The sequence below is a fragment of the Rhipicephalus sanguineus genome, chromosome 1 (assembly GCF_013339695.2).
Source record: "Rhipicephalus sanguineus isolate Rsan-2018 chromosome 1, BIME_Rsan_1.4, whole genome shotgun sequence".
Taxonomy (NCBI): domain Eukaryota; kingdom Metazoa; phylum Arthropoda; class Arachnida; order Ixodida; family Ixodidae; genus Rhipicephalus; species Rhipicephalus sanguineus.
Window position 1 is genome coordinate 20,040,594 of NC_051176.1, and position 16,814 is coordinate 20,057,407.

Below are 16,814 nucleotides of genomic sequence, written 5' to 3' on the forward strand. Positions count from 1 at the left end.
CGAAAAACATCACCAATGCTTTGCAATGTTTACAAGACACGTTTTCGCGACAGTTAAAGGGATGCTGACCCAAAATCGGAAAATTTTACGAGAACTCGGTAAATGAAATCTCAGTGTGCGATTACATCGAATAGATGTCGTCTCTGAGCAATTTTTTCAGCGGATAGTTGTATTTTCGGTGTCTCATCTTTCTACGTCGCATCCTTCTACGGTGCCTTAAACAATTCGAACAGATCGGCCGTGATGTGAGCACCGAGCAGTTATTCGCGCGTACTCTGTCGCTAGAAGAGTCGTCAGTATTCAACTTCAGTTTTTCAACTTCACCGAGCAGATGTTCCATGCCCGCAGCACTTCTTACACTGTACGACAGCCGTTTGCGTTTCGTGCTGTAGCCGTTCACTACGCAGTTAAACTGCTCGTCAACTACAATTATCTTTTGCACAAGTAAGTCTCCGTTCCCGAAGCAAAGTGTGGGATTGGGCTAGTTGGTATTCCATTATTAAACTGCTCAGCGCAAAAAATTTGACACGGTACGCATAGAAAAGATGAGGACCAGCGCTGGTCGACTTTTCTATGTGTGCCGTGTCAAATTTTTGCGCTGAGCAGCCCGTTCCCGAGCCGACCAGTGTAAAATATTCCGCACATCTTGTTCAATACCTCGTTGTAAAATCTCGAAAATCCGCTGCTTTGAAGGCATAGCGACAGCTGACAACTGATCGAATGTCAGTGTGATGCAATTCTCAGTCTCGGTAGCGTATGTAGGTAATCGCCTGCCTTTCGTTTTGCTGTTCTATTTCTGGCGGCTCCTCCAAATTTGGCACTGGGCTTTCGCGGGACGCCGTGCGTTTCGAGGGGTGGGGGGGGGGGGGGTGGATTTGCGCCAAAACCCCGAACATTTTGGGGAACAAGCGCGGCACGGCACCTGGCGCGAGTTCCCGCTTTCCACGAGCGATCAAAACTTCTTGTCCCGCAACGACACGACGATAGTGCTTTACAATGTATGTCGTCACTCTCAAAATGAACGTCACAGACCTTGCATTTCGCAGTAAGCTTTCTATCTTTGCGATGCAAAGCTTGAATGGCGTAGGGTCTTTTGGAGGTCCGAAGAAGTGTCGTGAAGCGGAGTCGTCGTTAGCCGCTCTTGCAGCCCGGCGCAAGAGCGGCTACCGCAAGTCGGCATACCGCACTGTGAATCTGTTTGCCCTCGTTACGCTTCGTACATCATGCAGGTGTCTTCGTACAAGACGCTAAGCCTGGTCAAGAACAGTCGCAAAAATGACGAGCTAACAAAGCGCAGACGACGCTGTAACCCACGTGCGCTCGTACATCGGCGGCGCCGATCACAACAAGCGCATAAAGCCCCTTGATCTTGAAAGTAGCGACACTCTCCTCCGCGCGCGCGTTTTCCTCCTCAATTCTCCTCGGATTTCTACCCTCCCCTGGCCGGCGCGGTGCGCACGGTACGCTGAACCCTCCACTGACTCGCCGCAGCCGCATTATAATCACTGCGCGCGCTTGTTTAATCGGCCCCTTGAAGCATTAAATAAGAATCTGCCCCTTAAAAAAACATTTGTGACGAAAGTGGGCTTCCGGCAGAACATAAGGGACAAGTATAATTTTTTAAGACGCTTCGAAGCGATTCCAACAAAAAAAAAATGATTATACCAACTGGCGGCAGAGTGGTTTAGTTCTCCGTCGCTGCTTTGGCTGTCCGTAACGCGGAGGTGTATTAAACGCATATAATGTAAGCAGCATAAAGTATAGTCGAAAATTTCGTTCCTAATTGTTGTCTTGATGAGCTCAAAGAAGGTAGCCAAGAAGGAATGTGGTGGTTTACTTAAATTAAATTGATCGAAATGAGTGGGCCCGAAGCCTTTTTGTGCCAATGCTGCTGTCGGACACGTACGCACGCACATATCTACACGCGCGCATACACACGCGCACACACGCGATACAGACACACACGCACATAGACACCCACGCACGTACACACGCGATACAGACACGCACATACATACACACACATACACACGCGATACAGACATGAACGCACATATACACACGCGCACGCACGCGATACAGACACGCACGAACGTATAGGGAGCTTTCACAAGCGGCGGCGGCGCCGTGCATTGTGGGTAGTCCGCCATTTTGAAGTCATACGCAGTGTAGCAGCCGATCTGCGAAATGTACGCGACAGCTCTCGCTGCGAACGGTGCTGGAGCGATGGTACACTGTGTGGTTGTTGGTTGCAACAGTTACACCCAAAGCAAAGCTAAGAAGTTGCTGACTAAGAAGGATGACTGCAGATTCTTCAAAATTCCAAAAGTGCGCCTGAACGAGTGCGATAAGACGAAGGAGTTGTCAGAGCGGCGCCGGCGTGAATGGCTCGCGCGCATAAACAGACGCGGCCTACAGGTCAACCCCGACAGGCATCACGTGTGTTCTCGCCACTTTCATTCAGGTATGCAAACCATGCTTGGCGTTCGGAATTTTTCTTCGTAGTTTTGTTTGCCCACAGTACCAGGCGAACGTTTCGGGGTTCCGCAAGGCCACTGCGCGTCTAGCGCACTTGGCTCCTCACGTGCGTTTATTCTTTCAGGTCACCCGTCCAAACTTTTTGATGACTGCAACCCTGACTGGGCTCCATCGCTGCACATGGGCTATGCGCTTACCTCGCCGAACGAGTCCCGCTACCGTCGCCGGAAAGAGCGTTCACAGTGTAAACTGAAGTCTGCTGGTACGAAATCTCGCTTCGTTTTCTCGCTTGGCGTTGTTCTGTTTGTAATTTATGAAAACACTAATATGACACTCGATACGTTTAAAGGTCTGGGTCGTGGATCTGCTGATGACGATGGGGCACCTCATGCACCAGCTGACACACCAGAGGATGAACCAGAAAGTCCACAAGCAGCTCTCTCGGCCCATGGCACAAGCGAGCAGCAAAATAATATGGATGGTAAGTGTAAGGTTCTCTCCATGCAAATCACCACTACATTTGTGAGAATGTCCCTGCTATTTTAAATGGTGCTATGACATAAACAGCTCACTTCAAGTGTTCATGACCTAGAGGTAACGTTATTTTCGGTTACTTTTCAGTTGCCTGCCAGACCGACCTTTGTGGAAAAAACATTGAAGACATGGAGCGTGAGGTTGTGTTCCTTAAAGAACAGTTGTCGAAGTCTACAGCGGCAGCTGCTTCGGCAAGCTTCTTGGAAGATTCCTTAAAAGGGAACGATGAAAAAGTTTCTTTTTACACATGCTTGCCATCATTTGTGATGTTAATATCATTGTTTAATTTTGTGAAAGACCATATCACGCACTCGACCAGACATTCTTTGTCACAGTTTCAGGAGATGATCCTTTTTTTAATCAGGATGAGGCTTGGTTGCCAGTATCAGGACCTCGCATACCGCTTTTCGGTGTCCCTGTCCACCGCCTCACGGATCTGTGATAAGTGGCTAGACTTGTTTTTTGACAGAATTGGACCTTTTGTGAAATGGCCCGACAAAGAGGAAGTAATGAGGACAATGCCTGTGGCCTTCGTCGAAAACTTTGGACTAAAAGTCAGAGTAATACTTGATTGCTTTGAAGTTTCCATCGACAGGCCCAGCTCATTACTTCCTCGGGCAGAAACGTGGTCTCATTATAAACACCGAAACACCGTGAAGTTCTTGCTTGCAATATGCCCTCAAGGTTCTGTGAGTTTTATATCAAAGGCTTATGGTGGACGAGCAAGTGACAAATTCATCACTGAGCAGTGCGGTGTTCTCGATGGCCTCGAGTATGGTGATGTTGTTCTCGCTGACAGGGGCTTTTTGATTTCTGAGAGCGTTGGAATGTGCCACGCTACGCTTGCAATTCCTGCCTTCACCAAGGGAAAGCGTCAGCTTACAAGTGGCGATGTGGAGAAAACAAGGGAAATCGCAAATGTCCGCATTCACGTTGAAAGAGTGATTGGCATGGTCCGCAACAAATACACAGTACTTAAGGGAGTGTTGCCTATTGAAGTATTGAAAGTGAACCTGCATGGAGAGTGTCAAATCGATAAGATTGCACGTGTGTGCTGTGCACTTACGAATTTGTGCAATTCAGTCGTGCCTTTCAACTAAATGTTCGTGACATGCAAGCCGTCACTGATTGTGTAGATGACAGCAGCATTCGAAAACAGTCATCCCTGAGCGTGCCTACAATATATCTTGCCAATTGTGGTTCATCAGTGTGGCTGGAAGGAATATTTTTCTGGATAGTGACAAAATCACAACATCATTTATGAGCAGTAAGATAGTGTTTTGGGTGGTTTTGCTTGTCACCTTACTTTTGGGGCTATTGATGTGTAAATCACTTATGAAGTGCTTGTATGTTTTAAGCACGCCTTGTGTGTATTTTTCCTCGTCTTTTTGTTTTGTCAACATGTAGCCATGTGGTATGTTTTTATTTTCCATGCAGTGAACTTGTGTCAATAAATTTATAATGCACCAGAAACAACTCCATAGTGTGCGTTCTGAATTAATGCACTAATTGGTCTGTTTATTTCTTGCACTTTTCGCAGAACCACTGTTTAGATTTCGGTGCTCTTTTGAGTCCTACACACTTAAAGTGGTACCACACTACAGGACAGCTTGGCCCATCGCATGCAATCATGTTTCCCTCTTCAGGCCCCTTGCAAACACAGTATAGCTCGTCACTAGCAGTGACAGCAGTACATGGGCTCTTGCCACTTGTTACATTGGCAGATGATGTTGAAGCATTTCCACCTGGCACTGGTCGTCGATTTTCTTTGTCTTTCGTGAACCAATGTCCCACTAATTCGAGCAACAAAACTTTGGAAAAAAAAGTCTCTGCAAAGCACAAATGCGGAGCGAGAAACGTTGCATTTGCAACAATCCTTTCCACACTTATTTCATTTTTGTTCCACATAACAAAATCACAATACTCACGTTGCCACACAAACAGCTGTGCATGCACTTGGTAATAGTACTTGTGTGTTTTTCTGAGTTCCAAAGCACCATCCTTTTCAGTAACATAACTGTTGCTTTCATGTAGCAGATCGTTCAGCTTTCCATCTCGCACGCTCCATGGGCACTTAACCTCAACAAGCCCTTCGTCACAGCAGGCACATTGTACAAGCAAGTCGGGTGTTGCACCTAGAAAGAAGTGGCGTTCCGACAACAAAAGGCCAGCGTCTTTGAACACCACGTTTTCGTGGCATGCATTTGAAAGAAGCTTGTATTTGTCCAAAGCTTTCGCTTCATTTTCTTTGCCGTACCTCACTGGTGCAGTAGACAACTTGCATTGATGAAGGTAGCATATGCGCTTGATGAGGCTCAATGCCGGTGTCTGTACCTTCGTGTGGCACACATCATAGAACAGTGATGCCGTTATTCACCCTGTTCGGTACACGTACCACTGTGTGCACATGCTTTGTTTTCGTGTTCTGGATTCAATGCTGGAAATGGCTTGTGCAGTGATGTGTAGTGTGCTGTACACCTTGGCACACCTTTGCGAAAGTTCGTCAAAACTGAAATTCATGGTGCCTTTCTCAAACAGCTGACGCAAATCGGCGCCTTTGCATCTTCTGACTGCCGGCACATAAACTTCGCTGTGCATAGGCCATGTGCTCGCCACTGCAGGGCGATGCCCAGATGCGATTAAAACGCCTAGAAACTCCTCCATTTCCTGCGTCGTTGGGGCTGGTGCCGTTACTCGCGGAGAAGCCTGCGGTGCGCAAGTTGTGCTTGTGGGGGCATCGATGCGCCGCTTTTTCATCGCCGATGACGATAAGTCCATTTCGGCAACGGGACGCACGTCAAGTTTCCTCATGGAAGGAGGGAGCCAGCTGTTCGGGCCGTCCGTCCACGAGCGCTCTTCACGCGCTCGCACGCCGTAGTCCACGTAAAAGAGGAGCGCTGCGATGTGCGAGCACGCCTCGCCGTTTCCGGCCATGCACGTGCAGTGCGCGGCAAGGATTTCTCCGTCATCCTTCCCCAGGAACCACACTTCGACAGGAGGCTTGTTGAGAGCCTGCGAATGGGTCACCTAGTGCAAAAAAAAAAGAATGGAAAAGATAAAAAAATTACACCATCTCCCGCTAAAGGGGACCATGAGGCGATGCGAAGCCGGAGCACTTGCACGATCGCGTTCCGTTGGCGTTCGTTGGGCATGCTACCGACCTCGCGTCGTGGAACGCGAAGAGGGACGCTACGCGCGTCGTATCTTCCATCTAGCCTGGCCGTTAATTCTCACAGGACGAGCGGGGAACGCGGTCGACAGGCGGGCGAGAGAGGGGCAGCGTGGGAGAGGAGAGAGAAGCGGAGGGGACGCGCATGCGCTCGAGCTCATCGCGGCGTTGCGCAGGAGAGAATTTCGGCATGTCTAGCCCGCGTTTCAGAGGAAGAGTGGAAAGGGGGAGGAGAGACGGAAAGTGGAGAGGGGAAGGGGAGAGGGTAGTGGAGAGGGAAAGTGGAGAGGGGAAGGGGATAGGGTGAATGGAGAGGAGGTGTGTGGAGAGGGCATGCGCATGCGCAGTAAGGGTGGTCACGCCGCACACCACCACCACCACCACCACCACCGGATTGAGCTCCGGCTTAAGATACTTCGCATCTAATATATACCGGGTTCTAGAACGTCCTTGCGAGCTTACCTGTGTCATCACGATCACGCTATCGGCAGCAACTTGCTTCACTCGAGGCTCGCGCACCCAGCCGCTTGTCACGAAGTTGTGGCCGTCAAGGGCCTTCCTTGCTTTGAGCTGCTGCCGCGTAACAAAACTCGTCCGCAAGACCAGAAATTCGCAAATGTCTGAGGCATCGACGCGCGGCCACAAATTCACGTCCGCTATGCAGTCGGCTGCCTGCATCTTGAATGGGTCCACTCCACACAGTTGGATTTTCTCGTTGTATCGCTCGCGGTCTTTCGGCGAGAGCGTCGTTTCGTACATTCCGGTCTTCGCTGACTTCGTAGTTATATCTCGGCACTTCACACAAGAACAACAAGCGCGACTGTGCGGGCACGCCTGTTTCTTTAAGGCCTCACCGCGCTGCCACCGCACGTCCGTTTTCGCTCCGTTTTTCGTGTTCCGTTCCGCCTCTCGCGAAATGCGGAGGCGGCGGCCGTTTTTCGTACCAGCCAAACTCGCCGGTCCCGCTCGCTTTCTCGGTCGCTGATTGGCAGAAAAAAAAAACGGTGACCTATGACGTCTTCACGCCTGCTCGTCGAGAAACATGGCGCCCGGGTGAAGCGACGAAGCGAGAACCGAGGCCTAGCAGCCGCGTAAAAAAAGTTCATTTGGGTGTTATTGTGATTAGTGCTAGAGTTAATCATCATCCACGGAGATATTCATCGAAAGGTAGCAAGCCGGCGCTACCTTCCTGCCCTCCTCGGTGCCTGCGATCGCCGACGGAAACCGACGGGGTGTGCTTGTGTTTACGCGAGGATCGGAGGCCACCGATTTCGTGTCTTTCGTACTGTCGTTCGCTTTGCTTTGGGAACTAGAATGTCATCATATGGAGGCGTAATCTGTGTGTCACATGCTCATCGTACAAGAGCGTCAAAAGTGTTCGATCGCCGCAAACAGCGTATGCGATTTGTATGTGCTCCGTGTTCGGGGTTCATTCCCGCGAAATGCGTACGTGTATTGCCAGTCCTGTGTGAAGTACGGAGTGATGATACACTCAATAGCGATAAGTTTTATTGCCGTCATTGCACATGTTCTGCTACGAGTGCGCTGCTTTGCCGCTTGCGATGCGCTGTGGTGAGCGCGTCGCGTCGCGTCTGAAGTGCTCGATCGTATCCTCAATTGACGAAGTCTGCTCACAAGATACAAGTCGAGGTATGAGCCCGCGATTTGCTGCAGCGGTGCTAGACGTAAAAGTGTTCTTTGCGGCGTGTGTGTGCTCTGAAGCGTGCCGTACATGTGCGCTGCCAGTGTAGTTTTCTTGTGTATCAGCCATCTCGATACAGAAGCTCCATCAAACTTGAATTTGCTGTTTAGCTCGCGTATAGTTTGTTTAAAGTTCTTTGTGCACTTCGAACATTCTGCTTTCATAGAGTGCTGCGTTAGATATGCCCGAGAATGCTGAGTCATGAATGACAACTTCAGGTAGCCTTCATTTCTATCATGTGGAAATAATGCAAACAAAATTTCAGATAAAGCAAGTCGTGACGCGAGCGACTTCTTGCTGGTGTCCAACCACAGAGACTGCTTACTGGTGGTCATGTGGAGGAGAAATGCTTTAATTATCTACAAACTTCCATTTTATAATCAAAAGCCCTATGCATGTAAGAGAACGGTAAAGCAATACTCTAACCAAAATTGTGAGTTCGATGTAGAATCCGATGACGTACAACTAGCACCCTAACTTGCTCGAAACTTTGCTGACAGTTTGCCCTCACAGGCTAGCTGCGGTCATGTTACAAAAGCTGGCAGTTGCCCAAATCAAAGCTTTCCACTACCTTGCAGATCTGCCTTCGTTCATTCTATCGTTTGTGGCATACCTATTTTCCATTATTTTTCATTTTAATGCAAACAAAATTGACACGTATTACCCAATTAGTCTGCCTAGACGCTCCTTTAGGTACTCTTTGATCACCAATTCTGTCTACAGCTGGTGCTGCATAATGTGTCTTAAAACTACTCGTACCAGCAAAACATTCACGTGAGCTATTTCGCTAGTGCTGTTACACGTATCTGTCACTGGTTGGCTGAAAAAAAGGCAGTGACAATTTGACGTCTTCATGTCTGTTCGATGTAAACATGACACCTGCATGAAGTGACGAAGTGGGAGCAGTGGCCTAGTCGCCAGCTGCATAAAAGGAGTTTATTTGGATGTTATTGTGATTAGTACCAGTGTTAATCGGCATCCGTCGAAATATTCATAGAAAGGAAACAAGGTGGGGCTAGCTTCCAGATCTAATCAACGTGTGCGATTGCCAATGAAAAAAAATGCAAAGTGTGCTGTGTACGTGAACGTTGGGTGCTGTCGATTGCGTGTGTTTCATGCCATCGTTCGCTTTGCAGGTAATTCCATGCAGGTGTAAATTGCATATGGCACATGCCCATCGTACACAAACATGAAAAGTGTTCGCTCGCTGCATCTAGCACGTGCCATTTGTGTGTGTCCTGTGTTCGCAGCCAAATGCGTACCTCTATGTTGATACTTTCAGCGAACTGCAAGGGCGAGAGTGATGATACACTCAGTAGCTACAATTTTCATTGCCTGTTCATCGCCGTCGTACATGTTCTATTGCATCTGAGCTGTTTTGCCGTTTGTTGTGCTCTGTGGTGACTGTGTAGCGTTCGAGTGAACAATGGCGTCCTTAGATGTGTATCTGCAGTGTTGGAGCGGTTCTAGGTGCTAATTGTTTTATGTGTTGTGCATCGTGCAATGTGTTTGTGTTACGAAGTGAACCATGCAAGCGATCAGTCACGTGTTCCTGTGTGTTAAACTATAAAAGCTGGATTTATCTGCTTATCACATGGATTTATCTGCTTCTCACTCTTACTGTCTGCCTGAAAAGTTACTTGTGCACTTCTTCGGGTACATCTTTTAGTGAGGTGATAGGTCTGGACATGTGCGGATAGGTCTGAACACGACCCATAGGAGGTGTTTTAATGGGAATTTTGGGTGGCCTTTATTTTTGTTACGGGGATGTTAGTTTGAACGTCAAGATATTTATGACTAAACAAAGTGTATGGTTTTGTGTTCAGACCCGAACGGTTCGCACACTAAAGAATCACAACTCCTCTGTTCTTGCACGTGCCTAAATGTGCAGGTGGTTTGTGCAGGCATTTGTGAGAGCAGATGACAGATAAGCATATATTTTGTGAGGACTGTGTAGTTAATTTTAATGTTTTACATATCTTCGTGTTCTCGTAGAAGGCTACATGTGTGTAAGCATCAAAATCAGTAATTCAAATTGCCGGGCAACTTGGTGCACACTTATTTGTTTTGAGAACAGAGTAAGGTGTGTTCAGATAATCACAGTCATAGGGTAGTGCCAGCTAGATTGTACTTTCATGAAAATTTTATATCGTCATGAGGTTGCGACTGTGAACAATGCAGCAGCCAAACCGGTAAAGTATAGTCTAGAATAGATTTGAGCACATAGGGAAGAGACACAAGAAGACAAGACGACTAAATGAGTTGGTAGTGGGCGCTCGTTTAGTTGTCTTGTCTTCTTGTGTCTCATCCATTTGCACTCAAATCTATTCTAGACTATATGAACCAACGCGCCAAGCAAAGTATTTTACTACGGTAAAGTATAAATGAAGTCTTTATTGGGTAAGTGTGAGCCTAGCAAAGCAAGATATCTTCTGATACTTTACGTGCAAAAGCCGCAATAATGATTATAACGCATACTGTTATGGGTAGTCTGGATTAATTCTTTGGGGTTCTTTAACATTCACCTAAATTAAATATAAGCACTATATTAATAGACTGTCGTGAGACTGAATAGACTATCGTGAGCACTGTGACAGGAAACACGCTATTTGCCACATGAGCGTGTGGCAAATAGCCTTGAACCCGCTGTTGGGCGATTCATAGCGGCAGCTGACGGAAACAATGTGGAAAAGGCGTCATGGTTCCTTTAAACCATGGGTTTCAAACACGTGGCCTGCGGCCCGCAGACCTTGTAGTAGCCCGCACGTGACTGTCTTTGTCCTATATTTTTTATGACTTGTGACTGAATTTTTGTGACTTTGCTAAATTTCAATCGCATTGTTTTCTCATCAATTGCAATTAATAACGCTTTGTTCGGGTATGGCTATGCAGACGTGACTGGCCTCAAAAGTTTTTTTTTTTTTCATAAGGCATCCCATGCAGCGCAACAAAACTCTATATACAGATCAGCATTCAGATTTTAGTCATTCTGCAGATCGATATGTTGTTCGAATCCTCTGATGCCAAATCCCCTTCAGTAATTCAGAAATGACCAATATATGAGAAAGGCCTAGCCTCTTTCAAATCTTTTGTACTCATACTGCTCACGATAATACACTGCTGCTCTTGAACTCTGCCCCCATCGAAATGCAGCCGCCATCACCAGCAATCAAACTAGTTTCCTCAAACTTAGCAATGTGACACTTTGCCTGCTAAGCTACCAAAACACTCGCGTTGCAGTGATGAGTACAGTTGTCAAGAGTATGATGTAGCAACTAAATGTGCCAGGCTTCCATTAATGAGTCGCACTACATTTCAGCACGATTGCTCGTGCTTCCGTATTTGGTAATGTACTATGCTATTTACATCGTGCTTGTAATCTTTTAACCCTTTCCCTACCAAGCTTTTGGCCAAAAACGATGCAAAAATACCGACGCTTTTATTTGCCTATTTGATTCTATGTGTCTTTATACAACAACCAAAGTATTTTTTGCGAATATGCAGACGATTTGCTTCACTGCACTGCACCACAGAAAGTGCCCCAACCTCTCCAGCCTTCGATGCAGAAAATGCCTTTTTGAAATTAAAAAAATAATGTACAGGGACAAGCGAGCCGGTGAAAAAGCCTTGGACGCGCCTATAGGTCGACAAACTCACTCATGAGTCAACTCACTCAGACTCAGATCGGGCCGTGAGTCTGAGTAATATTTTGGTGAGTTTGAGTACGAGTGAGTCCGGTTGAAGAAAATTATAGTGAGTCTGAGTTCGAGTGAATCCAGTTAAGGAAAATATTGGTGATCCTGTGTCCAAGTGAACCCTAAGCGCAAAATATATATCTTGAGTGAGTCTGAATGAGCTCCACCTGTTGTTGCCAACTTATGGTCCTATCTACTCATCTTCAGCCTTACTATCTGCCGTATATTGGCTTACGTTTATACTCAAGTCTATTCACACATATCTCAGCACACTAGCATTCATGGGCCACCTCAATATTGATCAGAGGGGTGAGTTGGGGAAGAGGTGCCATGACCTCCCTCCGCAAACTCTTTCATGGGAAGTTGATAAAAATATCTCGTGTGAGTCGCGTATTTTCTAAAAATGTCCTTACTGGATCAATGTATCACAATGATGATATATGATGATAACTCGTATTTCAAGGTACAAGATAAAAATGCATATCATAGAGCACTGATTATGCGAGATATTGGCGTTACAGAGGATTGACACCATGATTGATAAAGCTAATTTTATGCCAACGGACTTGTGAGTCGACGTCTCAGGCTCACTCAGGCTGAGTAATATGTTGGTGAGTGAGTCTGAGTGAGTCCAGTTGAGGAAAATTTTGGCGAGTCCGAGTTCGAGTGAGCCCTCAGAACAAAATATATTACTTGAGTGAGTCTGAGTGAGCTCCAGTTTTTTTGCCGACCTATGGACGCGCCTGTGGGGGTTTGTTTACATCTGTCGGTGTCCACTGCCGATACATGTTGAGAAGCAGTCGTCGTCTGAATCTGATAATATAGAAAAAATTATGCTGTTCTGTGTAGTCGCCGCCACACTCACAGAAGAACTGGAATTCTTTTCACAAAACTTAGGCAAACATGCGTTTTCTTCTTTTTTTTCTTAACAGAGCTGTTGCCGGCATGCGCGCGCCGCTTGCGCACAGAGGAGGATGCCATTTTCTAATTGCAGTTTCCAGAATCCAGTCCTTCCTTGATCAAAATGCATTCTATGAGCACATTTTTAAATTTTTTACTGCACTATTTCCTCAAGCCACAGAGAACTCGGCAAAATTATTCATAGTAGCTTAACTGCAGCGCCCCAAACGTATTTTTCAGTGTAGACGAGCCCAGCTCGTTTTCGGTGGGAGCAGTACAAACCGTGTCGAAGAGCTCGGCTCGTCTTTGGTAGGGAAAGGGTTAAAATATGGAAACCGTTCAAGAATGTTCCGATACATGAAGGTGTCGCTTGCGACGAGTGAAAACATGTGCAACAGTTTCAAGTTAGTGAAACGCGGTCCCATCGAAAATGAAAAAAAAGTACACATGTTGGTACTCCCTTTTGAAAAAGCATTGTCCCATTGCTGCTAACAGAACACGAAAGTGTGATTGCATGCAATCAAATAAATTAAGAAAGCAAGTTGGAAATAACGTCCCATAGTCCATGAGCAGCATACACAGTAAGGTTTAAGCCGCAATACATGGAGGATTTCAGGCCATGTGCAGTGCCGTTATGACTGCATCATGCCATTGGGTTAAACCTCATAGTTCAGTGCACCACAATATTGGAGTATATTATAGGGCCCGAAGTATCGTTGCAGAAGCTTCTCCGTAAGCTCATGTTGGTGTTCCAGCATGTAACACGGTTAATCGCTATTAAGCCTGCTTGGGATCAAATTTTAGGGGTGTGCGAATATTCGAGTTTTGAATTCGAAACGAATAATTCGATTCAGCTTTCGAATAGCTAGTATTCGAAGATTTGAATGATACGACAGGACGAATATCTAAACACGACAAAGGCCAATGGTGCAACTTAGGGTGGGGTGGCTAAAACTAACGCTAACGTCGTTACAGTAGGCCTTTCGTTAACACTTTTGCCGGTATCCTGGTTCATAAGCGAGCACATGTTTATTTTAAAGGAGATTATATCATTTTCGCACGTAATGGCTCCAGCAAAAGAAGGCCAGGGAACAGTCTGTGAGATTGTCGAACTGTTAGTGTAAAAAAATAACCAGCACACTGAGCTCAGACCTTATAGTCAAGAGGTTGAAAAATACTTCAATGAGTCCCTGATCACTAGAAAGGATGATCCTTCGAAATACTGGAAAGAGCTATCCAGGAATCTCCAAAATTCCTTTGCGACACCTTCCCATCCCTACTACTGAGGTGCCCAGTGAGCGTGTGTTTTCAACTGCAGCATACACTGTAACATCACAGTGAGAGAGCCTGAAGCCAGGTCACATGGAACAGCTTGTGCTTCTGCATGACAATTTGTACCCTTTGGGTAGCAGTCACTCACCGCGTTAGGTGCTCGAGAACATCAGCAGATTTCATTTCTTGGTTTTTTCTTGCAATTTTCAATAAAATATTCTTTATTCGATTGAAGATTTTTGGCCACTATTCGGCACTATTCGATTTAAAGTCGATTCGAGATGAAATTTCACTATTCGCACACCCCTATCAAATTTCTCAACAGTGATTGGCTTCCTTTTACAGTTAGCGTAAAGCAGCCACGTCGATAAAAAAATTCGATCCAGATCAGGCCCGACCGCGACCATTAAGGGACTGTGTGGTGTGACACCAGTATTAGTGCTAACAGTTTTGCTCATTAGATGTAAAAGATTTTAAAACGACTGCATATTGAACAAAATTTTCTAAAGGAATTTGAAAAGTTGTCCCATCTGCTTGTTTTGCACAACCTATTTTTCCCTGGTTGCCCACTGATGTTCTTTCATTGATATATGGTCTTACAAATTGTTTTCAAAAGTGACTGTTGATAGCGACGTGGGTCGTGGGAAATGTCAAAAGTATAATTTTTCTCTCTTCAACGTGGACATCACCGAAAACGAATTTGCACTATATTTCTAGCCTGAGATTTCATTCTATCTATGCAAAAACAGAGCATGAATGGGTTCAGAATAAACAGATATTTAATTACAAAGTAATTAGGAATGATTACTATAACACACATAAATGAACGTATTACGACATTATTTTTGTTGCAATATAATATCGATTGCCTTGAAAATAACATTGTATCAATTTGACACATTTAGAGACAGTTCTTCATAGGTGGCATCTGAAAGGGTTGAAAGAGATCAATAACTTCATACTCTGAGGCATGTCTCATCACCTTGCAATCGTTAACTAAATAAGAATAGCTTTTGTTGCCGTCCGCTGTGTTAAACCAACAAACCCAGGTGGTCACGGCTTAGCCAAATTTATTGTGCTTTCATGCTATAAATCACCAGAATAAACTACTGATTGAAGTTGTACAAGCTACGTGTCACACAGATTTTGTTTACACTGAATTATCTGCAGATAATGTTATGGCTGAATATTTCTGCATATCGTGTGCATCCACTACCATATTCAACAGTGTATCTGTGTGTATTTTGTGTTTGTTATCACTTGGATGCTACATATTTCTTTTTCAAAGTGGTCAGTAACATTCAGACCATGTATTATGTTCCGCAAGCAACGTTTCGATTCATAACACTGCGATTCCAAGCACTGTTTCACTTTGTGCAGTACAAATGTTATTATTGCCGGAACCCTCTTTCTGCAATACCCTCGGGTGAAATGTAGCCACTGAATGAAGAAATAAATAAATAAATAGCGCATGAGTAACGTGGCTTCATAACATGCACTACATTGCATTTGTACTAATTAAGTGAAGCACCTGTAGAGAGTTGTGCTAGTTTGGATGGCACAGAGGGACCGACTAATTCTCCTTGAGGACATATGCACGTACATCGAAGGGGGGTGGGGTGGGGGTGGAAGCGAGATATAAACAAGGGAACCACCCAGGCCTATGAGTTCCTGCTGCTTAAATCCCCAAGAGTTCCCACAAGGATGGGCAACAGTGTGGCTGCAGACACTACCAGATTCCACCATTACCAAATGTTAGTTGGAGCAACTTGTAGAAAATCTATGTAGCAACCGCTATATCCTATGTATGACTGCGACCACGGCAAAGGTCCACCTACCCTTAAGAATAGTCAGGCTGATGAACTTGAAGCAGTATTGCTAATGCCAGCAAACAGTTCTCAAAACCTGCTACTGCAAAAGGATATGTATTCACTTCCCGAGGCAACTTTATACTGCCTCTGTTCAAGTTGCTGTACAGTAGCAAGACAGAGACCTCAGCATGGCAATCTGCACTCTAAGCCACTACAAGCTCGTACAGTGACAGATGGGACAGAATTCAACGGGCCCTGGACGAGGTTGAATCATACACAGCAGAAGTTGTTATGAAGTGCGCTCCAAGAAAATCAAAATCAAAATATATTTGATCACCAAGAACCCTAAACCAACACATCTCCACCACTACATTTACTACTGATAGATGGATAACTTATCCAAGGAGTCGGCATTTGCTAGTGCTTGCAATGCATGTGAAAAAAATTGGCAGTGCCAGTAATACCCTTTTCAAACTCAAGTACACAATGCATAACGTTGCTAACTTTATTAAGAATTTCACACTCAAAAGAGGAAATAATGGAGATAGACACTATGAAAGTAGGGCACGTCTTCGTCATAAGCAAAATAACTTGCGCTCTCCCATTCCAAGATGCGCAACAAACCGAAATCTACGAAGCAAATTGAATAATTTTGATTGCCTGCGAGGTGGCACTTGGTCTGCCCAAAAACATAAGCACAGACTGCCTCATCGAACTAGGCATGATCAACACATTTGAGAAACTTGCTGGGGCCACACTTATGGCCCAGCACAAAGGACTCAATGCAACACGCCAGGGCACTCTGTGTTGATAAGACTTAGAGTCACTGGAAAAATGTTTCCACTGAATCTAATATGGCTGTGTTACCCCTCAATGCCTCAGGTATGTAAAAATGGAACCACACTTATGCCACCTGAGGTAGGAGCAAGAATCCTCATGTCATGTCACATGAACCCGTACTTCCAAATAAAACAGCCACAAGCCTGAGAACCACCCTGTGCAGAAGGCAGTAGGATGCAAACATCTACTTTACTGATATGGTCTCATCCTCAGAAGGGAGACTGCGACTTCCACTACCAGTGCACACAGCGTCCCGCAAATGCCGCCTTACGACTACTTAACAACGACCCAACAACTGCTCATGGAAGGTGTGGCTTTTCAATCTGTCATTGGAAACGAATTGGTAACCCTTGAACGTTGAGCTGCAATAGCCAGTGGGGCCATGGAGAACAGGCTCCACCCTCAGTAATCAA

At 45.7% G+C, this 16,814-nt stretch overlaps 1 protein-coding gene across 1 annotated transcript; it reads right to left on the reverse strand.

Annotated features, from left to right (window-relative positions):
* Positions 1–2,821: 2,821 nt before the first annotated feature.
* Positions 2,822–6,940, reverse strand: LOC119384903 (uncharacterized). Its single transcript, XM_037652543.2, has 3 exons — positions 6,644–6,940; positions 5,707–6,039; positions 2,822–2,875 (listed from the first exon to the last, which is right to left on the reverse strand). The coding sequence occupies exons 1-3, from the start codon at positions 6,938–6,940 to the stop codon at positions 2,822–2,824; spliced, it is 684 nt and encodes a 227-aa protein (XP_037508471.2).
* Positions 6,941–16,814: the final 9,874 nt, after the last annotated feature.

What these genes read in the sequence shown, in the direction of transcription:
- LOC119384903 (XM_037652543.2), bottom strand. Translation starts at nt 6,940, where the DNA reads ATGTACGAAACGACGCTCTCGCCGAAAGACCGCGAGCGATACAACGAG. An exon ending in GCGTGATCGTGATGACACAG is followed by an intron (nt 6,040 to 6,643) that starts GTAAGCTCGCAA and finishes TTTTTGCACTAG; the next exon opens with GTGACCCATTCGCAGGCTCT. An exon ending in CACCGCAGGCTTCTCCGCGA is followed by an intron (nt 2,876 to 5,706) that starts GTAACGGCACCA and finishes CTGGTGTGTCAG; the next exon opens with CTGGTGCATGAGGTGCCCCA.